We start from the raw sequence: 18,701 nt of genomic DNA, 5'->3' as shown, positions 1-18,701 counted from the left end.
TTGGATAAGTATTTGAAATAGAATATAAAAAAGAGTACAGGGAAAAGGTAGGGAAATGGACTTAGAGTTCCATCTGAAAACCTAGCACGGGACAGAATGGCCTCCTTCTGTGCTATAATTTCTGTGACTCAATGGTATGAAAACGGCTGTATAAAACATCACATCTGGTGTGCCTGTATTGTTAACTGGTGCATTCTTGAATTTTAAGCAGGTCACTTTTTCTCAGCACACGAACTTAAGCACTTTTACCATGATTAAGGATATGTAATTTTATAGCACAAATACATAGATTGTGGAAAATACTGTGATTAATCTTATGACTTTTATCTACTCTGAATCTTATAAAATATAATGAATAAATGTCAGGATTTAAAGCAGCATTTTGATCCCGGTTGCTGTATAGAATACTTTCCTTAAATAGTATTGATTTGAAATGCAGTAGCAATAAAAATATTCGTTTTTATACTATTTAAATGCAGGTTAAAAATGTAGTGAGTTGCAATGATTTAAACAGGATATTTGTATTAACGTAAGAAGTAGGAGCAGGAGTAGGCCATACGGCCCCTCGGGCCTGCTCCGCCATTCAATAGGATCATGGCTGATCCGAACCTAGACTCACGTCCACTTCCCTGCCCTCTCCCCGTAACCCCTAATTCCCTTATCAGCTAGGAAACTGTCTATCTCCGTTTTTAATCTATTTAATGTTGCAGCTTCCACAGCTCTCTGGGGTAGCAAATTCCATAGATTTACCACCCTCTGAGTAAAGAAGTTTCTCCTCATCTGAGTTTTGAAAGGGCAGCCCTTTATTCTAAGATTATGCCCCCTAGTTCCAGTCTCACCCATCAGTGGAAACATCCTCACCGCATCCACCCGATCAAGCCCCCTCACAATCTTATATGTTTTGATAAGATCGCCTCTCATTCTTCTGAACTCCAATGAGTAGAGGCCCAACCTACTCAACCTTTCCTCATACGTCAACCGCGTGAACCTTCTCTGAACCACCTTGAGAGCAAGTATATATTTTCTTAAATATGGAAACCAAAACTGCATGCAGTATTCCAGGTGTGGCCTCACCAATGCCCTGTATAACTGCAGCAAGACTTCGCTGTTTTTATACTCCATCCCCCTTGCAATAAAAGCCAAGATTCCATTGGCCTTCCTGATCACCTGCTGTACCTGCATACTAACCTTCTGTGTTTCATGCACCAGGACCCCCAGATCCCTTTGTACTGTAGCACTTTGCAGTTTCTCTCCATTTAGATAATAACTTGCTCTTTGATTTTTTCTGCCAAAGTGCATAACCTCACACTTTCCAATATTATATTCCATCTGCCAAATCTCTGCCCACTCACTTAGCCTGTCTATGTCCTTTTGCAGGTTTTTTATGTCCTCCTCACTCACTGCTTTCCCTCACATCTTTGTATCGTCGGCAAACTTGGATATGTTGCACTTGGTCCCTTCCTCCAAATCATTAGATTGTAAAGAGTTGGGGTCCCAGCACTGACCCCTGCGGAACACCACTAGTTACTGATTGCCAGCCCGAGAACGAACCATTTATCCCAACTCTTTGTTTTCTGTTAGATAGCCAATCTTCCACCCATGCCAGTATATTACCCCCAATCCTGTGATTTTTTATCTTGATCAGTAATCTTTTGTGTGGCACCTTGTCAAATGCCTTTGGAAGTCCAAATACACTACATCCACTGGTTCCCCTTTATCCACCCTGTATGTTACGTCCTCAAAGAATTCGAGCAAATTTGTCAAACATGACTTCCCCTTCATAAAACCATGCTGACTCTGTCCTATTAAATTATGTTTATCCAAATGCTCTGTTACTGTTTCCTTAATAATGGACTCCAACATTTTACCAACCACAGATGTTAGGCTAACTGGTCCATAGTTTCCAGCTTTTTGTCTACTTCCCTTCTTAAATAAGGGAATTAGCAGTTTTCCAATCTGCCGGGACCTTTCCTGAGTCCAGGGAGTTTTGGAAAAGAATCACCAATGCATCCACAATCCCTACCGCTACTTCTCTCAAGACCCTAGGATGTAGGCCATCAGGTCCGGGGGATTTATCCGCCTTAAGTCCCATCATTTTACCGAGTACCACCTCCTTAGTGATTTTAATCGTGTTTAGCTCCTCCCCCCCATTGCCCCCTGTTTGTCCAGTGTTGGGATATTTTTAGTGTCCTCTACTGTAAAGACTGATACAAAATATTTGTTCAGCATCTTTGCCATCTCCATTTTCCCCACCACTAGTTTCCCGGTCTCATCCTCCAAGGGACCAACGTTCACTTTAGGCACCCTTTTTCTTTTTATATAGCTGTAGAAACTCTTGCTATCTGTTTTTATATTTTTTGCTAGTTTACTTTCATAATCTATCTTCCCTTTCTTAATTAATCTTTTAGTTATTCTTTGCTGGCTTTTAAATGCTTCCCAATCTTCTATCCTCCCACTAGATTTGGCTACTTTATATGCCCTTGTTTTCAGTCCTTTATTACTTTACTAAGCCACAGATGGCTGTCTTTTCTTTTACTCCCCTTTTTCCTCAGTGGAATGTATTTTTCTTGAAAGATGTGAAATATCTCCTTGAATGTAGACCACTGCTCTTGTACCGTCTTACACTTTAATCTGTTTTCCCAGTCCACTTTAGTCAATTCTACTCTCATACCTTCATAGTCTCCTTTATTTAAGCTTAGTACGCTGGTTTGAGATCCAACTCTCTCACCCTCAAACTGAATTTGGAATTCAACCATATTATGGTCACTCATTCCAAGGGGATCCTTTACTAGGACATTTTTAATTAATCCTGTCTCATTACACAGGACCAGATCTAAGATTGCCTGCCCCCTGGTTGGTTCAGTTACATACTGCTCAAGGAACCCGTTCCTAATACACTCTATGAACTCTTCCTCAAGGCTGCCATGCCCAATTTGATTAGTCCAGTCAATATGAAAGTTAAAATCCCCCATGATTATAGCTGTTCCCTTATTACAAGCCCCAACTATTTCCTTATTTATACTCCGACCAACAGAGTTGCAACTGCTAGGAGGCCTATAGACTACACCCACTAGTGACTTTTTCCCCTTATTATTCCTTATCTCCACCCAAACTGTTTCACTACCCTGATCCTTTGACCCAATATCATTTCTGACTATTGCAGTGATTCCATCCTTGATTAACATAGCAACCCCACCTCCCTTTCCTTCCTGTCTGTCCTTCCTAATTGTCAAATACCCTTGTATGTTTAGTTCCCAGTCATGATCATCTTGCAGCCATGTTTCCGTAATGGCCACCAGATCATAACCGTGTAGTTATTTGTACCGTCAACTCGTCTATTTTGTTACGAATGCTGCGTGCATTCAGATAAAGAACTTTCAAATATGTTTTTTGACAATTTATTCCTGCTTTTACCCCTTTTACTACTTTACCTTTATCATCATACATTCTGTCCCTTCCTGACATGCTCTGGTTTTTAATTCCCGCATTGCTACCTTGCTCTATTGCCTTCTCCGCTGTCATTTTTATTTTTCGCTCTCTTAAAACCTCCCCCACACTAATTAGTTTAAAGCACTCTCTACAGCCCTAGTTATTCGATTTGCCAGGACTCTAGTCCCAGCACTGGCCAAGTGAAGTCCGTCCCAACGGAACAGCTCTCTCCTGTCCCAGTATTCCACCCAGAAAGAAATTTTCCCTTTTACTGTGTTATTTGCATCACTAATGTTTAAACATTTCCTAATGCATGATGTAAGCATCGAACGCAGGCCCCAAGTTCATTTCAGACTTTTTGAATGATTGTTACCAACAGCCTGTTTGGAGAAGATGGGAGGGGCCCAGGTGTTTGTGGACAGGAGATTCCAGCCAGGCCTACAAACTAATTATGGGAGAACAACAGAAAATGCTGGAAAAACTCAGCAGGCCTGGTTTTGAAAAAGGGTTTCAACCTGAAACGTCGACTTTTAATTTCTCTCCACGGATGTTGCCTGGCCTGCTGAGTTTTTCCAGCATTTTCTGTTGTTATTTCGGATTTCCAGCATCTGCAGTATTTTGCTATCGTAATTATGGGAGAATTTCTGGGCAGACAGAATTCTCTGGGAAGACAATGGGCCTGGGCTAGGTGACTTGTACAGTGACGAGCACCTAGATGAGATAGCCCCGAAGGCGGGAACCGGACAAAAGAGGGCCAGTGTAAATTAATGGGAAGCCACTTAATCCAGGATCAGGTGAGAAGTGCGGCCCATCATCTGCCATTAACACCAGCACCTAGATGGGATCGCCCAAAAAGGCGGGAAACCAGACAAAGAAGACAAAGAAAGGTAATTAAAAAGACAACACTGCAACTACACAGGGCTGGAAGGATATAAAGTAGGCAACTTTGGCCATTTTCTCTCTCTCTCGCTCTCTCACTTACTCGAAACCATCACGAGCGACAAGAGACTTGCCTTGCTCTTCGACTGTAGGAATGAACCTCGAAACTGGGACTTGGATACTGCATCGGCGATACGGAACCAGGAGACTCATTCTACACGGGGGAAGCAGCGAGCAAGAAAATGGATATTCGGGGTGAGCATTGTCCAAACCCATGCATCCTTCAGGCCACCGGTACTGTGTGAGGGGGTGTTGTGTGTCCCAACTAAGCCAGAGGGGTTTATTGGGGAGGTTCTGTGTGTATTTTATACTCTGTATGCAACGCAATGTGATTTTAGGCATCTTAATACAAGACGGGCCTGTTCGACGGGCCAAGTTGTATTGTTGTACTGTTTGTTTTACGTCACTAGGCATTTTACGTACTGGAGACGGGTACGGTTGAGTCTGAAAAGCTTGTCTGTGTCCCAATCCTGTTCACCGTAATTCCTGTCGTATAGAACTAAGTAGGGGGGGTGATTCGAACCACCAAGGCAAACCACCTACAGAATTGGCGACCGTCGGCAGGACAATAGGTTGTGTGAACAGGATCATGGAAAGTTTAGAGGGCAAAGGATCTGCGATGGGGGACAGAATTTCCTCCTATGTGTTCGATAAAGTTAATGTATCTCAGCAGTGGGGGCTGGAAATGTTGCGTTCTGACAGTCCTCAGGATAGGGCTGCTGAGTGGACAGGTAGCAAGGAGCATAAAAAGTCTAAGGAAAAGGCGATTTGGCTCCTGTGCCTGCAGAAACAGGTCCAACTGCTCAGGGAGCAGATTGGAAAGCTGCAGGCCGAGCTCAGGGAATCAGAAGAAAAGTCAGACGCAAGGGGGATAATCAGGAGTAAACTAGTGGAGGAGTTGCCCGAGGAAAGACAGGAGAAACGTGCACAGGAGGAAACCTCCCGTAACCCTGGGGAGTACCTGCAGTGCAAGGTCACCGAGGCCATGTTCAATCAGCAGGCTGTAAGGGAGGAGAACGCCCGCTTAACGGGTAAAGTTGACGGGCTAGAGGGGCAGCTTAGAGACATAAAGGCAGCCTACAGGGTAGCCAGGAGCAGGGGGTATGAGGATTGAAACCATGGGCCCTGTGAGGAAAGGATAAAAGGTCTGACCCAAGCCCTGTCCAAAGCCAGAGGGATGGTTTGCTTAACAACCCCGGGGGAAGCTCGGGTGGACTGGGAAGAGGAAAGACAGGGGTCTGAGGATTGGGTCTGGGATAGGGAAGTCCCACCGGCGCTGGAAGCGCCACCGTGACCAATGTACCCTCTGCGGCAGCAAAAGTACGGTCCGCCCGCACCCAACGGTGCTCAGGGCCCGCTGCAGAGCAATTACGTGGTCCCATTTACAGGAAACTTTGTGATATCCGGCACCGACGGGGCCGCGCTGTTGCCGATCTATCAAAACTGCCGGACAAACCAGCGCTAATTCTGAAGGATACGGAGGTTTTCATCTCCGTATCTGACAACAAACACTGTTGCTTAGCAATAGCTTCTAAACAGTCGGCCTGTACCTTGGAAGCGTCTCTGTAGCTTAGCAACAGCTTCAGAGAGACTTTCCAGAGCCTGACTGTTGAAAAAAAAGCCACGAGAAGAAAAAAAACCTAACAAAACGGCTCCTGATTTCTGCCGGTGGATCGAGGTTTCCGGACATACAACCTCCGGATAAACCAAAGTTTCCTGTACCACCCCACAACTGCAGGCTATGATAGCAAGCATGCCCAAATTAAGAAGGGGACCCCCTCCGTTCACTTCAATGAAGTGGAGCAAATTGGAGGGATCAATGGGTGTAATGAGGGCAAAACTCACAGGCTGTTACTATTTTCCCTGGATGGAAAATTGTACCAGGCCCTGTCCGCAGACACCAACCTGGGGCAGGGAACAACAGCAGATTTAAAGCAGGAAATCCTAAGAGCCATGGGACATACCCAGGGTAGTCCGTTCTCCTGAGTGGAGAGAACGCTGCAGCTGACTGGCGAAGCACCACAGGCATTCACAGACAGGCTATGGCCTGTATTCGAAAAGGCCACGGGTGGGATACTAGACAGGTTACAGCTGCAAGGGGGCCCCAGGAATCACTGGCTCAGGACCCTCATGGCAAACAGTTTGCCACGAATAAGGGCAAAAGCAGAAGCCTGGTTTGACTCCGAAGACCTCGCGAATACGGAGGCAGGCGTGCTCAGAAAGCTGAGTCTAGTCTTTAAGGCCGATTCCAGGGAGGAGGTCAAACCAAAAGGAAGGGTCCACGAAATGAAAGCCAGTGAGGGTAATAGGAAGGAATGGCGTCAGGAAGGGGTTAGTGCAGAAAAGGCAAGGACATGTTTCGGGTGTGGGAAGACGGGACACTGGAGGCGAGAGTGCCCGACCCAGAAAAAGGGGCAAGGCCGAGGGGATCCTCCGGTGCAAAAGGCACAGACTGTTGAGGCGAAGGTGGCGACTGGGGAACCGTTTGACGTTCTGGTGGCTGCCCTTCGGACGGTTTTTGTGCAGGAGAAAGGGAGGGTAGACGCTGCCGCGAGCAGTGTGATCCCGATCGCTCCCGTATGCCCTTCACTCTGACTAGAACGCGCCCAGCCTGAGTACCTGTGTCCGCTCACGTACGATGAGTTGGGCAGACCTTGTGTGAAGATGGGGCTGGAGATGGTACACGGGAAGTACTTGGTGGACACCGGGGGCACGGTGATCCAATCAAGGGACCCGACCAATTCACCCTGGTCTAGCAGGGTCCCATTCAGCCTCGTGGGGTTCACAGGAATGAGCAGGCGGTGGCAATGTCCAAACCTTTGGCCATAGAACTAGGATCCCTCCACACCACGTGGGAGTGCGTCCTGATAACGTGGGAACAGCCAGGGACAGGAGTCCTAGGGGCCAACTTTATGTTAGTCCATCATACAATAGTGGATTTAAGGAATCACTGCCTATGGGGGGCAGCGGATTTAGATAAAGCCGAGGAGGCGCTAGTGATCCCAAGAAATAGGGAAGGAAGGAGTAGTGTGTGTACTATGAAGCCCAAGGGGAGTTACAACCTGGAGCAATTGGTCAGTAATACCCCAGCCAAGTATCAGACAAACGTGAGAGACAATCTCGCATCGTTTGCCACGCACAAGCACGACTGTGGCCGGGTGACGGGGGTAGAAGTCCGAGTACACAGGGACCCCATGTCACGGCCACAAAAGCAGTGTAATTTCCCTAGAGAGGCAGAAGCCGACTTGGAAACGGCACTGGGAACCCTGGTAGAACAGGAGGTGTTGAGGCCGATAGCCACCCACGTGAACTCACCAATCTGGCCGGTTAGGAAACCCGGCCAGTTGTGGAGGGCCACCATGGACTATCGGGTGCTCAATAAAAACATCCCAGCCTGCGCGCTCACAGTCGCGGCTGTTGCCGATCTGATAGGGAGCATCCCAGCAACCACTTTCACGGTGCTGGATATCTCCAATGGGTTTTGGTCGATTCATCTAAAAAGGGAAGACCAATACAAGTTTGCCTTTACTTTTAAAGGGCAACAGTACACCTGGACATGCCTTCTTCAAGGTTTTCATAACAGTCCTTCCATATTCCACCAGTGTATGGAGGATGCCTTAAAGGGTTTTAGCCGACCTCAGCAGCTAGTACAGTATGTGGACGACTTGCTTTTGTTCTCTGCCGAGGGGGAGGAGCATGAGCCACTACTGGTCGAGCTGCTCGAGCTGCTGAGGGAGGCTGGGTTTAAAGTAAACCCGAAGAAAGCCCAGATCGGCCGCGAGGAAGTCAAATTCCTCGGGCTGATGGTAAGGGCAGGGGAAAGGGCCATAGATGAGGCGAAAAGAAAGGCAGTACAGGAGTTACCAGTCCCCAAGGACGTAACAGGGGTGAGATCCTTCCTGGTACTCACAGGGTACTGCAGGGATTTTATTGAGGGTTATGCAGCCACAGCAGCCCCCCTGCTTCGGCTCCTCCACAAGGGAGTTGAGTGGGAGTGGGACCAGAACTGCCAGGAAGCGTTCACACGCCTCAAGAAGGATTTGCAGACAGCTCCAGCACTGGGGACTATCAACGGTGGGGAGGAATATTTTTTAGAGGTAGCAGCCAGCGGGCATAGCTTGAGTGCGGTGTTGCTCCAGGAGCGACACGGCAAGCTACGACCCATGGTCTACTCATCTAGGGTTCTCACTGAGGTAGAACGGGGATATTCCAACTGCGAGAGGCATCTCCTGGCCATGCATTGGGCCGTAAAGCACTCACAGCTCTTTACGGGATCATCCCTGATAGTTCTACTCACCCACCATACCCCCACTCAGATGTTGTTGGACGGGAGAATAAAGGACGGGACAGTGAGCAGTGCTCGCATTGCTCGCTGGATTTTATTGCTCTCACAGATGAATCTGAGTGAGTGTGCAGGGGTTGACCGAGCCCAAGTTGGCAGCGAACATGATTTACCCAGGTACGGCCCACGTGTACGGTAGAAGGGGTATGGGACGTGGATGTCAGGTTCCGGGCCGGGTTACACCTGACGGGCCGGGACATTTACGTGGATGGGTCCAGTTTGGTAGCAAAGGGGGAGCACTTCACCGGGTGCGGAATCTATGACCCCACGGCTAAGATAGCTAAGGCCCTTAAACTCCCCAGCACCCTGAGCGCTCAGCACGCCGAACGGTCACCCACCCCGACGAGTTCCCCACCCCCTACACCATCTGCTCGGATTCCATGTTTATATGTAATTCGTGCACCGAGTACCTGGCCATCTGGGCTCGGCGCGGTTTTAATTCCGCGGGTGGGAAGCCCCTAGCAACAGCACCGCTGCTAGGGAGGATTTTGGAGGTCACGGGCACCCGAGGAGATCACTATATACATAAGCTCAAGGCCGGTATGGGATGGGATCGGAGTTTGGATGCTTGCATAGTCCAAGACCCTCCCAACACAATAAATTCCATGAAAGTGCATGATAGGAAGCCCCTGCTCACAGCCCCACAGGTACAGGAGACAGAAGTTAGGTGTCCCACCACCACACCAGGCCCAGGGAATGGTTTAGTTCCAGTCCCAACCGGGAAGGTTTTATTCCAGGATGTACATTACGCGGCCGCGTCGGTCATCTTAAATTTAACCCGGGTGCAGCTGCCCGAGTGGTGTCCAAAGGAGACTGAGCAGTTTTATGAAGCCCTTATTAAAGAAATGTTCCGCCAATTTTTCGAGCTCAGCTACAGGGATGTGAGTCGGGAGAAACTGAATGGCATGGATGCGTACGATAGAGGTAATCCGGGTAGACAAAGGTGAGGGACGGTTAACGACATGGCCATGGCTTTTAGCACGGGCATGTCCTTCATCAATAGTATGGATGATATCCAGCTGCAGATGCAGATTAATAGTTTAAGGGACCAGCTGCGAAAGATACTGGGGGAAGGGACCGAGGTGGAAGGTTCGGAGCTAAATGAAGACCAGGCGATGACCATTCATTTAAAAGAGGTCATCGCTGAGCTGGAGACACACGCCAAGGTCATCAACGATTTGATACGGGAGGACAGAAATGCCTCGGCACAGGCAGCCAGGAGTGATGCGTGTGTGTTGTACGGTGCGTGGTTGCTAAACGAGGGACGCAGTAATCTGGAGGACTTACAACAAGGTCGCGTTCCATCGTGGGTTAGCAACCGGCACCTCACAGCTCCAGCTCAGCCCGTATCAGCTCCGATTAGCTTCCGAAGCCTACCCAATCCCAGGTGATTGCGGACGGTCCAACCACACGGTTATGGGGATTGTGCTGCGGATGCCGGTAATGGGCGGGTCACTGCAGCCAGTGCCGGTATACTGGATCGCTAACATTGGCGTCTTGAGGGACGGGGTGCATGTGCGGTATCATGGGGCCCCACCGTTTGTTATAAAGTGGGAGCACGCCATGACCGACACTGACCTCAAGGGGTGCCAGAGCAGGGGCGCACACGTGATATTGTGTCCCCAGCACCTGAACGTGTTCGATCAACCAGTGTGTGGGTTTGAATCGGAAAGTGCAGAGCCCATCAATTGCACCATGGAGGTGATGGCCCAGAGCCACGTTCCACCTCAGGTAGCATACGCGGGCGACGGGACGTACTGCGTCACCACAAGCGTGGGCCAGTATCGGGTACACAACGACACTTGGTGCCCGGTCACCGATTCGACTTTCTGCTTCAAACCCCACACAGAAGTTCAGGTGGCGTAAGAGCGCATCCTTCCCATTTCAGAGCCATCCACAGTACACCCAGTGGTTAACAACATGGTACAGAATCTGCAGCGGTACGTTACACGGTTCGGGAACGAGATACAGCCTCTCCCCAAACACCTCACAAAATTAATAAAAGCTGTTGAGCTGTCACAAAAACATTTTTACACGCTCGAACAGTGAAACCGGGACACAGGGGAGGAAATTAAAGGGATGATTGGGTTAAATGTCGAGATCCCTCCGTGGATCTGGATATGTTCGCATGCTCTTGTAATTATACAGTGTTTGGTGGTATTGTACTTGTTACGACTCTCCTGTAAAAAGCGAAGCAAGGCACTCTGAAGTCATTGGCAGGCCCTGATTAAAGGGTAACCAGGAGTTTTGTTCTCTGTAAAAAGTTGTATAAGTATGTATTTGTGATTTAAGAACAGAACCTGGGGATTTTAAAGGTAATGAACGGCTTGTTTGGGGCTCACGATGCTTCTACACAGTGGAAGAAGACAAGGATGCTTCATATTCCAGTGGGGATATTGAAATATCAAAGGGGGGTCTGTAAGCATCGAACGCAGGCCCCAAGTTCATTTCAGACTTCTTGAATGATTGTTACCAACAGCCTGTTTGGAGAAGATGGGAGGGGCCCAGGTGTTTGTGGACAGGAGATTCCAGCCAGGCCTACAAACTAATTATGGGAGAATTTCTGGGCAGGCAGATGGCCCGGGCTAGGTGACTCATACAGTGACGAGCACCTAGATGAGATAGCCCCGAAGGCAGGAACCGGACAAAAGAGGGCCATTGTAAATTAATGGGAAACCACTTTGATACGCTTATCAATTACTTCATAAAAGGTGATGAGTCGAAGAAGAGATGACGAGTCGAAAGAAGAGATGAATAAGGCTTTTATTAGCTAAGAAGAGACCATGCTTCTTCGTGAGTGACTGAACAAGTCTGAACGAAACCCACACAGTGGTGGGTGGAGTCAGCTGAGGCATGCCTCCATACACAGCGCCACCCAGAGGTGGCAATATACAATACAGTGGTTTACCACATTCACCCCTTGTTTAATGTGAAGTCCGGCGGGGTGAAGGGTACTACAAGTTAAGTCTATCAGGAGGCCTTGTCTGACGTCCTGATCGTCGTGGTGGTGGCGGTGGTGTTGCAGCATCCGACGTCGGGTCTGGTGTCTGGGTGGTTGGCGAAGATTCCTGGGGCTTTGGCATGCCGTCTGCAGGGGTTGGGTTGGGAGGGGTGGTGGGGGATAACAGTGGTAAGGGGGATAACGGTGGTAAGGGGGATAACGGTGGTAATTCAGGGGTACCCGAGGGTGCGAGATCTCGTATGGAGACCGTGTCCTCCCGCCCGTCTGGGTATGTCACCCAGGCATACTGGGGGTTGGCGTGTAGGAGGTGCACCCGCTCGACCAGGGGGTCCGTTTTATGCGTCCTCACGTGCCTCCGCAGTAGGACGGGCCCAGGAGAAGTCAACCATGCCGGTAGCGAAGTTCCCGATGTAGACTTCCGGGGGAAAACGAACATTTTCTCATGAGGGGTCGCATTAGTGGCAGTACAAAGCAGTGACCGAATGGAGTGAAGCGCTGCAGGGAGGACCTCCTGCCAGCGGGAGGTCGGAAGGCCCTTAGATTTTAGTGCTAAGAGGACTGCCTTCCAAACCGTCGCGTTCTCCCTTTCCACCTGGCCGTTCCCCCGGGGGTTGTAACTGGTGGTCCTGCTCGTGGCGATACCTCTTGTTAGCAGGTACTGCCGAAGTTCGTCGCTCATGAACGATGAGCCCCTGTCGCTATGTATATAGCTGGGGAACCCGAACAGAGCGAAGATGTCATTCAGACACTTGATGACCGTGGTACTGGTCATGTCTGGGCAAGGGATGGCAAAGGGGAAACGGGAGTACTCATCAACTATGTTGAGGAAGTACACATTGCGGTCAGCGGAGGGGAGGGGCCCTTTAAAATCGACGCTCAGGCGTTCGAAGGGGCGGGTGGCCTTGATCAGGCTTGCTCTGTCCGGCCTATAGAAGTGCGGTTTGCACTCGGCGCAGATTTGGCAGCTCTTGGTCATGGTCCTGACCTCCTCGATGGAGTAGGGCAGGTTACGGGATTTGATAAAATGGAAAAACCTGGTGACCCCCGGGTGGCAGAGGTCATTGTGGAGGGACTGCAGCCTATCACTCTGCGCGTTGGCGCATGTACCACGTGATAGGGCATCTGGGGGCTCATTGAGTTTCCCTGGCCGATACAAGATATCATAATTGTAGGTGGAGAGTTCGATTCTCCACCTCAAGATCTTGTCGTTCTTGATTTTACCCCTCTGCTTATTATTAAACATAAAAGCTACTGAACGCTGGTCAGTGAGCAGGGTAAATCGTTTCCCGGCCAGGTAATGCCTCCAGTGACGCACCGCTTCTACAATAGCCTGGGCCTCCTTTTCGACGGAGGAGTGTCTCGTCTCGGGGCCCTGGAGGGTCCTTGAGAAAAAGGCCACGGGTCTGCCCGCCTGGTTAAGGGTCGCGGCTAGGGCGAAGTCGGAGGCATCGCTCTCCACTTGGAAGGGGATGGACTCATCCACCGCGTGCATTGCGGCCTTCGCGATATCGTTCTTGATAAGAGTGAAGGCTGCACACGCCTCTGGTGTCAGGGGGAAGGAGGTGGCTTTGATGAGGGGCCTGGCTTTGTCTGCATAGAGGGGCACCCACTGGGCGTAGTAGGAGAAAAACCCCAGGCATCTCTTCAGTGCTTTTTGGCAGTGGGGAAGGGGTAGCTCCATTAGGGGGCGCATTCTGTCGGGGTCGGGCCCGATGACTCCGTTCTCCACCACGCAGCCGAGGATGGCCAGGCGCTTGGTGTGAAACATACATTTTTCCTTATTGTACGTTAGGTTCAGCCGTTGGGCCGTACGGAGGAAATTTGCTAGATTAACGTCGTGGTCCTGCTGGTCGTGGCCGCAGATGGTGACGTTATCCAAATAGGGGAAAGTTGCCCGCAGCGCGTTCTGGTCAACCATTCGGTCCATCTCCCTTTGGAAGACCGAAACCCCGTTGGTGACGCCGAAGGGGACCCTAAGGAAGTGGTAGAGGCGGCCGTTTGCCTCGAAGGCAGTATACTGGCGGTCCTCATGGCGGATGGGCAGCTGGTGGTACGCTGACTTAAGGTCGATGGTGGAGAATACTTTGTATTGCGCAATCTGATTGACCATATCAGATATGCGAGGGAGGGGGTACGCGTCCAGCTGGGTGTACCGGTTTATGGTTTGGCTGTAGTCGATTACCATGCGGCGTTTTGCAGTGGTTTTAACGACTACAACCTGGGCTCGCCAGGGGCTAGTGCTACCTTCGATAATGCCCTCCTTCAAGAGCCGCTCCACCTCAGAGCTGATAAAAGCTCTGTCCCCGGCACTGTACCGCCTGCTTTTGGTAGCGATGGGTTTACAGTCGCGGGTGAGGTTAGCGAACAGGGGAGGGGGGGGGACTTTTAATGTGGAAAGGCTGCAGGTGGTTTGCAGCGGGCGATTTAAAAGTTGTTGGTTGCAGACTGTGAGTGGGGGGAGGGGTCCACCGTATGCTAGTGTGACACTCTTAAGGTGGCACTGAAAATCCAACCCTAGCAGGACGGCAGCGCAAAGACGGGGCAGGACTAGCAGTTTAAATTTTTGATATTCAGTGCCCCCTACTGACAGGGTCACCACACAGTAGCCGCTGATGTCCATTGACTGGGACTTGGACGCCATAGAAATGCGATGGTGCGTTGGCAGAATCGTGAGGGAGTGGCTACGTACCGTGTCGGGGTGGACGAAACTCTCTGTGCTCCCGCTGTCGATCAGGCAACTGGTGGCGCGGCCGTTTACCGCGATATCCATCATGGAGCTGGATAGATGGTGAGGGTGGCCTTGATCCAGCGTCACGGAGGCCAGTATGTGGCTTAGTGAGTCACTATAGTCATCCGCCGAGACGGTGGTCGGTTCCGGTGACGAAATGGCGGTTGAGTGCGTTGGATACGATGGCGGCGGATGCCATGCGGCCGGGGGTACACAAAATGGCGGATAAGATGGCTGCTCCCACGGCCCGCACGCTGCGCTGCTGGCTGGCTTCCCCTTGCAGGCATTAGCGTAATGGCCTTTCTTCCCGCAGCCCGAGCAGGTAGCTGTCTTAGCTGGGCAGTGCGCTCTGGGATGTTTTAACTGGCCACAGAAATAGCATTTTTGGGCCTGGTTACTGGGCATCGAAGCAGTTCTTACCGGAGGCTGCTGTCTCGGTTGGGTCGCTGCAGCGGTTGGTGCCGGGGGCGGCGGTCCCGTGTCCCACGGTTTCGATTGCCATGTCTCGGCGCCGTTACGGGGGTATGCCTCGAGGTTTCGGTGGGCCTCCTCTAACGAGAGCGCAAGGGCAATGGCCGTCTTCAGGTCGGGTTCCTTGCTTTCTAGCAGTCTCTGCCGGGTGTGGTCTGACTGGAGGCCCCTGACGAAGGCATCACAGGCGAGTCCCTGCGCGTGCTCCACAGCCGTTACCACTTTACAATCGCAGTCTCTGCAGAGTGCCAGTAGCGCCCGTGCAAATGCCCCTACCGATTCTCCCGGTTGCTGCCTGCGGGATCCCAAGAGGTGTCGGGCGTAAATTGTGTTCACTGGGCGCGTATATTGCCCTTTTAGTAGCTCGAGGGCCGCCACGTACGTATTAGAGTCCCGGATTAGCATATATACTTGATGGCTCACCTGGGCGGTCAAAATTTTCAGTTTGTGATCCTCCTCTGTAACCTGTGAGATTGCGAGGAAGGATTCAAAGCAGCTCAGCCAGTGTTCAAACTTGGCTGATGCACCCACATCTTGAGGGTCGAGGTCCAGGCGTGGTGGTCTGAGGGCTCTCAGCAATGTCTGCTGTATCCGTTGCTGTTGTTGCTCCTCAGGTGTCGCCATTTAACTTTTAGCTAATAAAATTGATACGCTTATCAATTACTTCATAAAAGGTGATGAGTCGAAGAAGAGATGACGAGTCGAAAGAAGAGATGAATAAGGCTTTTATTAGCTAAGAAGAGACCATGCTTCTTCGTGAGTGACTGAACAAGTCTGAACGAAACCCACACAGTGGTGGGTGGAGTCAGCTGAGGCATGCCTCCATACACAGCGCCACCCAGAGGTGGCAATATACAATACAGTGGTTTACCACACACTTAACCCAGGATCAGGTGAGAAGTGCGGCCCATCATCTGCCATTAACACCAGCACCTAGATGGGATAGCCCAAAAAGGCAGGAAACCAGACAAAGAAGACAAAGAAAGGTGATTAAAAGGGCATCACTGCAACTACACAGGGCTGGAAGGATATAAAGTAGGCAGCTTTGGCCATTTTCTCTCTCTCGCTTGCTCGAAACCACCACGAGCGACAAGAGCCTCGCCTTGCTCTTTGACTGTAGCAACGAACCTCGAAACTGGGACTTGGATACAGCATCGGCGATACGGAACCAGGGGACACGTTCTACATGGGGGAAGCAGCGAGCAAGAAAATGGACAATCGGGGTGAGCATTGTCCAAGCCCACGCATCCTTAAGACCACCGGTACTGTGTGAGGGGGTGCTGTGTGTCCCAACCAAGCCAGAGGGCTTTAGTGGGGAGGTTCTGTGTGTATTTTATACTCTGTATGCAACGCAGTGTGATTTTAGGCATCTTAATACGAGACAGGGGCCTGTTTGACGGGCCAAGTTGTATTGTTGTACTGTTTGTTTTACGCCACTAGGCATTTTACGTACTGGAGGTGGGTGGGTGTGTTAACCTTATTAAATACCGTACGGTTGAGTCTGAAAAGCTTGTCTGTGTCCCAATCCTGTTCACCGTAATTCCTGTCGTATAGAACTAAGTAGGAGGGGTGATTCGAACCACCAAAGCAAACCACCTACAATGAAGATGATGATAAATGTGCGACTCTGAACATACTTTATAAATCATGATTAAGTAAGTGAAGAGCATACCTGTACATCGTATTCCCACAGCTGGTTCCCCCTCATGTGATGGCACTTCAACATCACAACTGGACCGTTTAGCCTTGACACATCCAGACATAGATCATCTGTCCTGATCTCTTTACCAGCTGTGTAGGAGAATACCTGGAGGGAGGGAAAAGTAACAAAATTATACACAGCACACACATAGTTCATCTGCTTTAAACAAAGAGTTCCCTGCAACTTTTACTCCAAAGACTTGCATTTATATAGCGCCTTTCATGTCCACTGGACGTTCCAAAGCGCTTTACAGCCAATTAAGTACATTTTGTAATGTAGGAAATGGGCAGCCAATTTGAGCACAGCAAGCTCCCACAAACAGCAATGTGATAATGACCAGATAATCTGTTTTAGATGTTGATAGCGATAGATAATCATTATATAGTCTATCATTAGACTGACTTAAAAACTTAGGTATTAATTTTTACAGTTATAGATATTTACCCAGAAATTCGGGTCTCCACGGGTGAGTACGCACGGGGTACTCACGCGTGGGCCCGATGGAAGTGCCGGTTTCTTGCATGCACTGCGCATGCGCGGGAAACCGGCACTTCCGTTCCTCTGAAAGCAGGGGTTCAGAGGTCGAACGCGTGCGCGCGGGAGTCTGCGCGTGCGCTTTGAACTTACGTTTTTTTTACAGGTTTTTCTGTGAGGGTAAGTCTTTAGATTTTAGAAATGTAAAAACGAGGCATAAGGCCTGCATTTTAAAAGGTAAGTGGTGAATTAATTAAAATTAAAACATTTTTTCCACAGGTTTATTATTTTTAAATACTTTAAAGCAAGGTACATTTATTTTTAGCCCCGTTAGAATATAAAATTATTTTTTTCAAAAATTTAAATTATTGTTTAAAATAGTTATTTAATGTAATTTATAGTTTATTTAAAAAGTGTGATGATTTTTTAAAATTTATTTGAAAGTTTACTACTATTTTGGGGCTGTAGTATTTATAAGTTTTGACAGGTCTTCCTGTCACTACTTATGAATGGGCTTTTCCCTCCTCCGATTGGCTGCCCATGGCCCACGTGATCCCAGGGGACGCATCGAACTAACTACGCCCCGGGACACGCAAGCACTGCGCGCCGGGAGCTGGAGCAGGCCCCGGATCGGAATTCCACGGGGCCCTACAGCTCAACTGCCGGCACGCAAGGTAAGTGCAGGTCGGGGGCTTGCACCTGCGGGAAGCCCCCGACCTGAATTTCTCGGCCATTACATGTCCCCCCGTATGTATTTGAAAAAAAAAATACAGTTGTGAAATTTTTTTTTAAACTTTAAAGTGCTGCAAAGATTCAATTTTTAAAAATCCTTTGATTGTTCCCCCATAGTGAATGTAATGGAAAACAGGTACTTTATATTCAGGTAGCCTTCAATCTCTCTAAACTCTTTTTCCCACTTGTACGTATTATAAATATCTCATCAAAATAGTCAGGACTATCTCTGGAAGGATGCTTGAAATGTGATCTTCCCATCGTGTTCCATGCAGTTTTCAAGCCACTTGGGAAGCAATTGATCCATGCTGCACCCATTTTCTGGCGGAAAATAGATGCAAAAAGTAATAATTTCTGGTGCCCTGCACCCCAAGGATATCTACATCCAACCCCATATTGAGTTGCCGATTTTTCAGGTGTTAGTTAGGCCCCTCCAATGTGTAAATGAGGGGCCTAATGCCTCTTTAAGGACCTCTTTGCTAAATGGCTGACACTCAGCAAGGCCTGTTGTACTTAGCAATCTTCAGTAGTCAATGCGGTTAAGTAGTGACTGTGAACAAAGTCAGTTCTTCTTTTAATGCTTGATGTGAAGCCGGAAGGAGCAGGAGTGCATCATCATGCTTATTCATAGTTGTTCGTTCCAATTTTGTATTCTTAAAAATTTTGAACCGATAAGTACATTGCATACAGTAATCATAGACACATTTTATCAAAAACCTGAAATATGTACATTTTTGCCTGTTGACATGTACTCTTTATGGTGGGTCTGATTGTCATGAAACAGCAAACATGCTTCATGAAGCAGTTTGATTCATAACAAGGAAAACCTCTTACTCTAACTCAGAATGGTTGCAGTGATTATCATTATATTGTGTGTTCTGTGCATTTTCTATCGCCTTTACCAATGTCCTTTTAGCAACAA

General features: G+C 49.1%; 1 protein-coding gene and 1 pseudogene across 3 annotated transcripts in view; one reads left to right on the top strand and one right to left on the bottom strand.

Moving 5' to 3' along the window:
- Positions 1-18,701, bottom strand: part of galnt13 (polypeptide N-acetylgalactosaminyltransferase 13) — a 685,563-nt gene that overhangs the window by 43,660 nt on the left and 623,202 nt on the right. For all 3 annotated transcript variants that reach the window (XM_085986310.1, XM_085986311.1, XM_085986312.1), the window contains exon 11: positions 16,544-16,678. In XM_085986310.1, the coding sequence (XP_085842436.1) occupies positions 16,544-16,678 (135 nt within the window). The remainder of the gene's footprint in view (positions 1-16,543; positions 16,679-18,701) is intronic.
- Positions 9,563-10,949, top strand: LOC147120416 (uncharacterized; annotated as a pseudogene).

Source organism: Somniosus microcephalus, chromosome 4 (assembly GCF_052327205.1).
Source record: "Somniosus microcephalus isolate GS21.2 chromosome 4, FLI_Smic_1.0, whole genome shotgun sequence".
Lineage (NCBI taxonomy): Eukaryota > Metazoa > Chordata > Chondrichthyes > Squaliformes > Somniosidae > Somniosus > Somniosus microcephalus.
The sequence above is the reverse complement of the archived record's forward strand: the minus strand, read 5'-3'. Positions and strand labels throughout refer to the sequence as shown.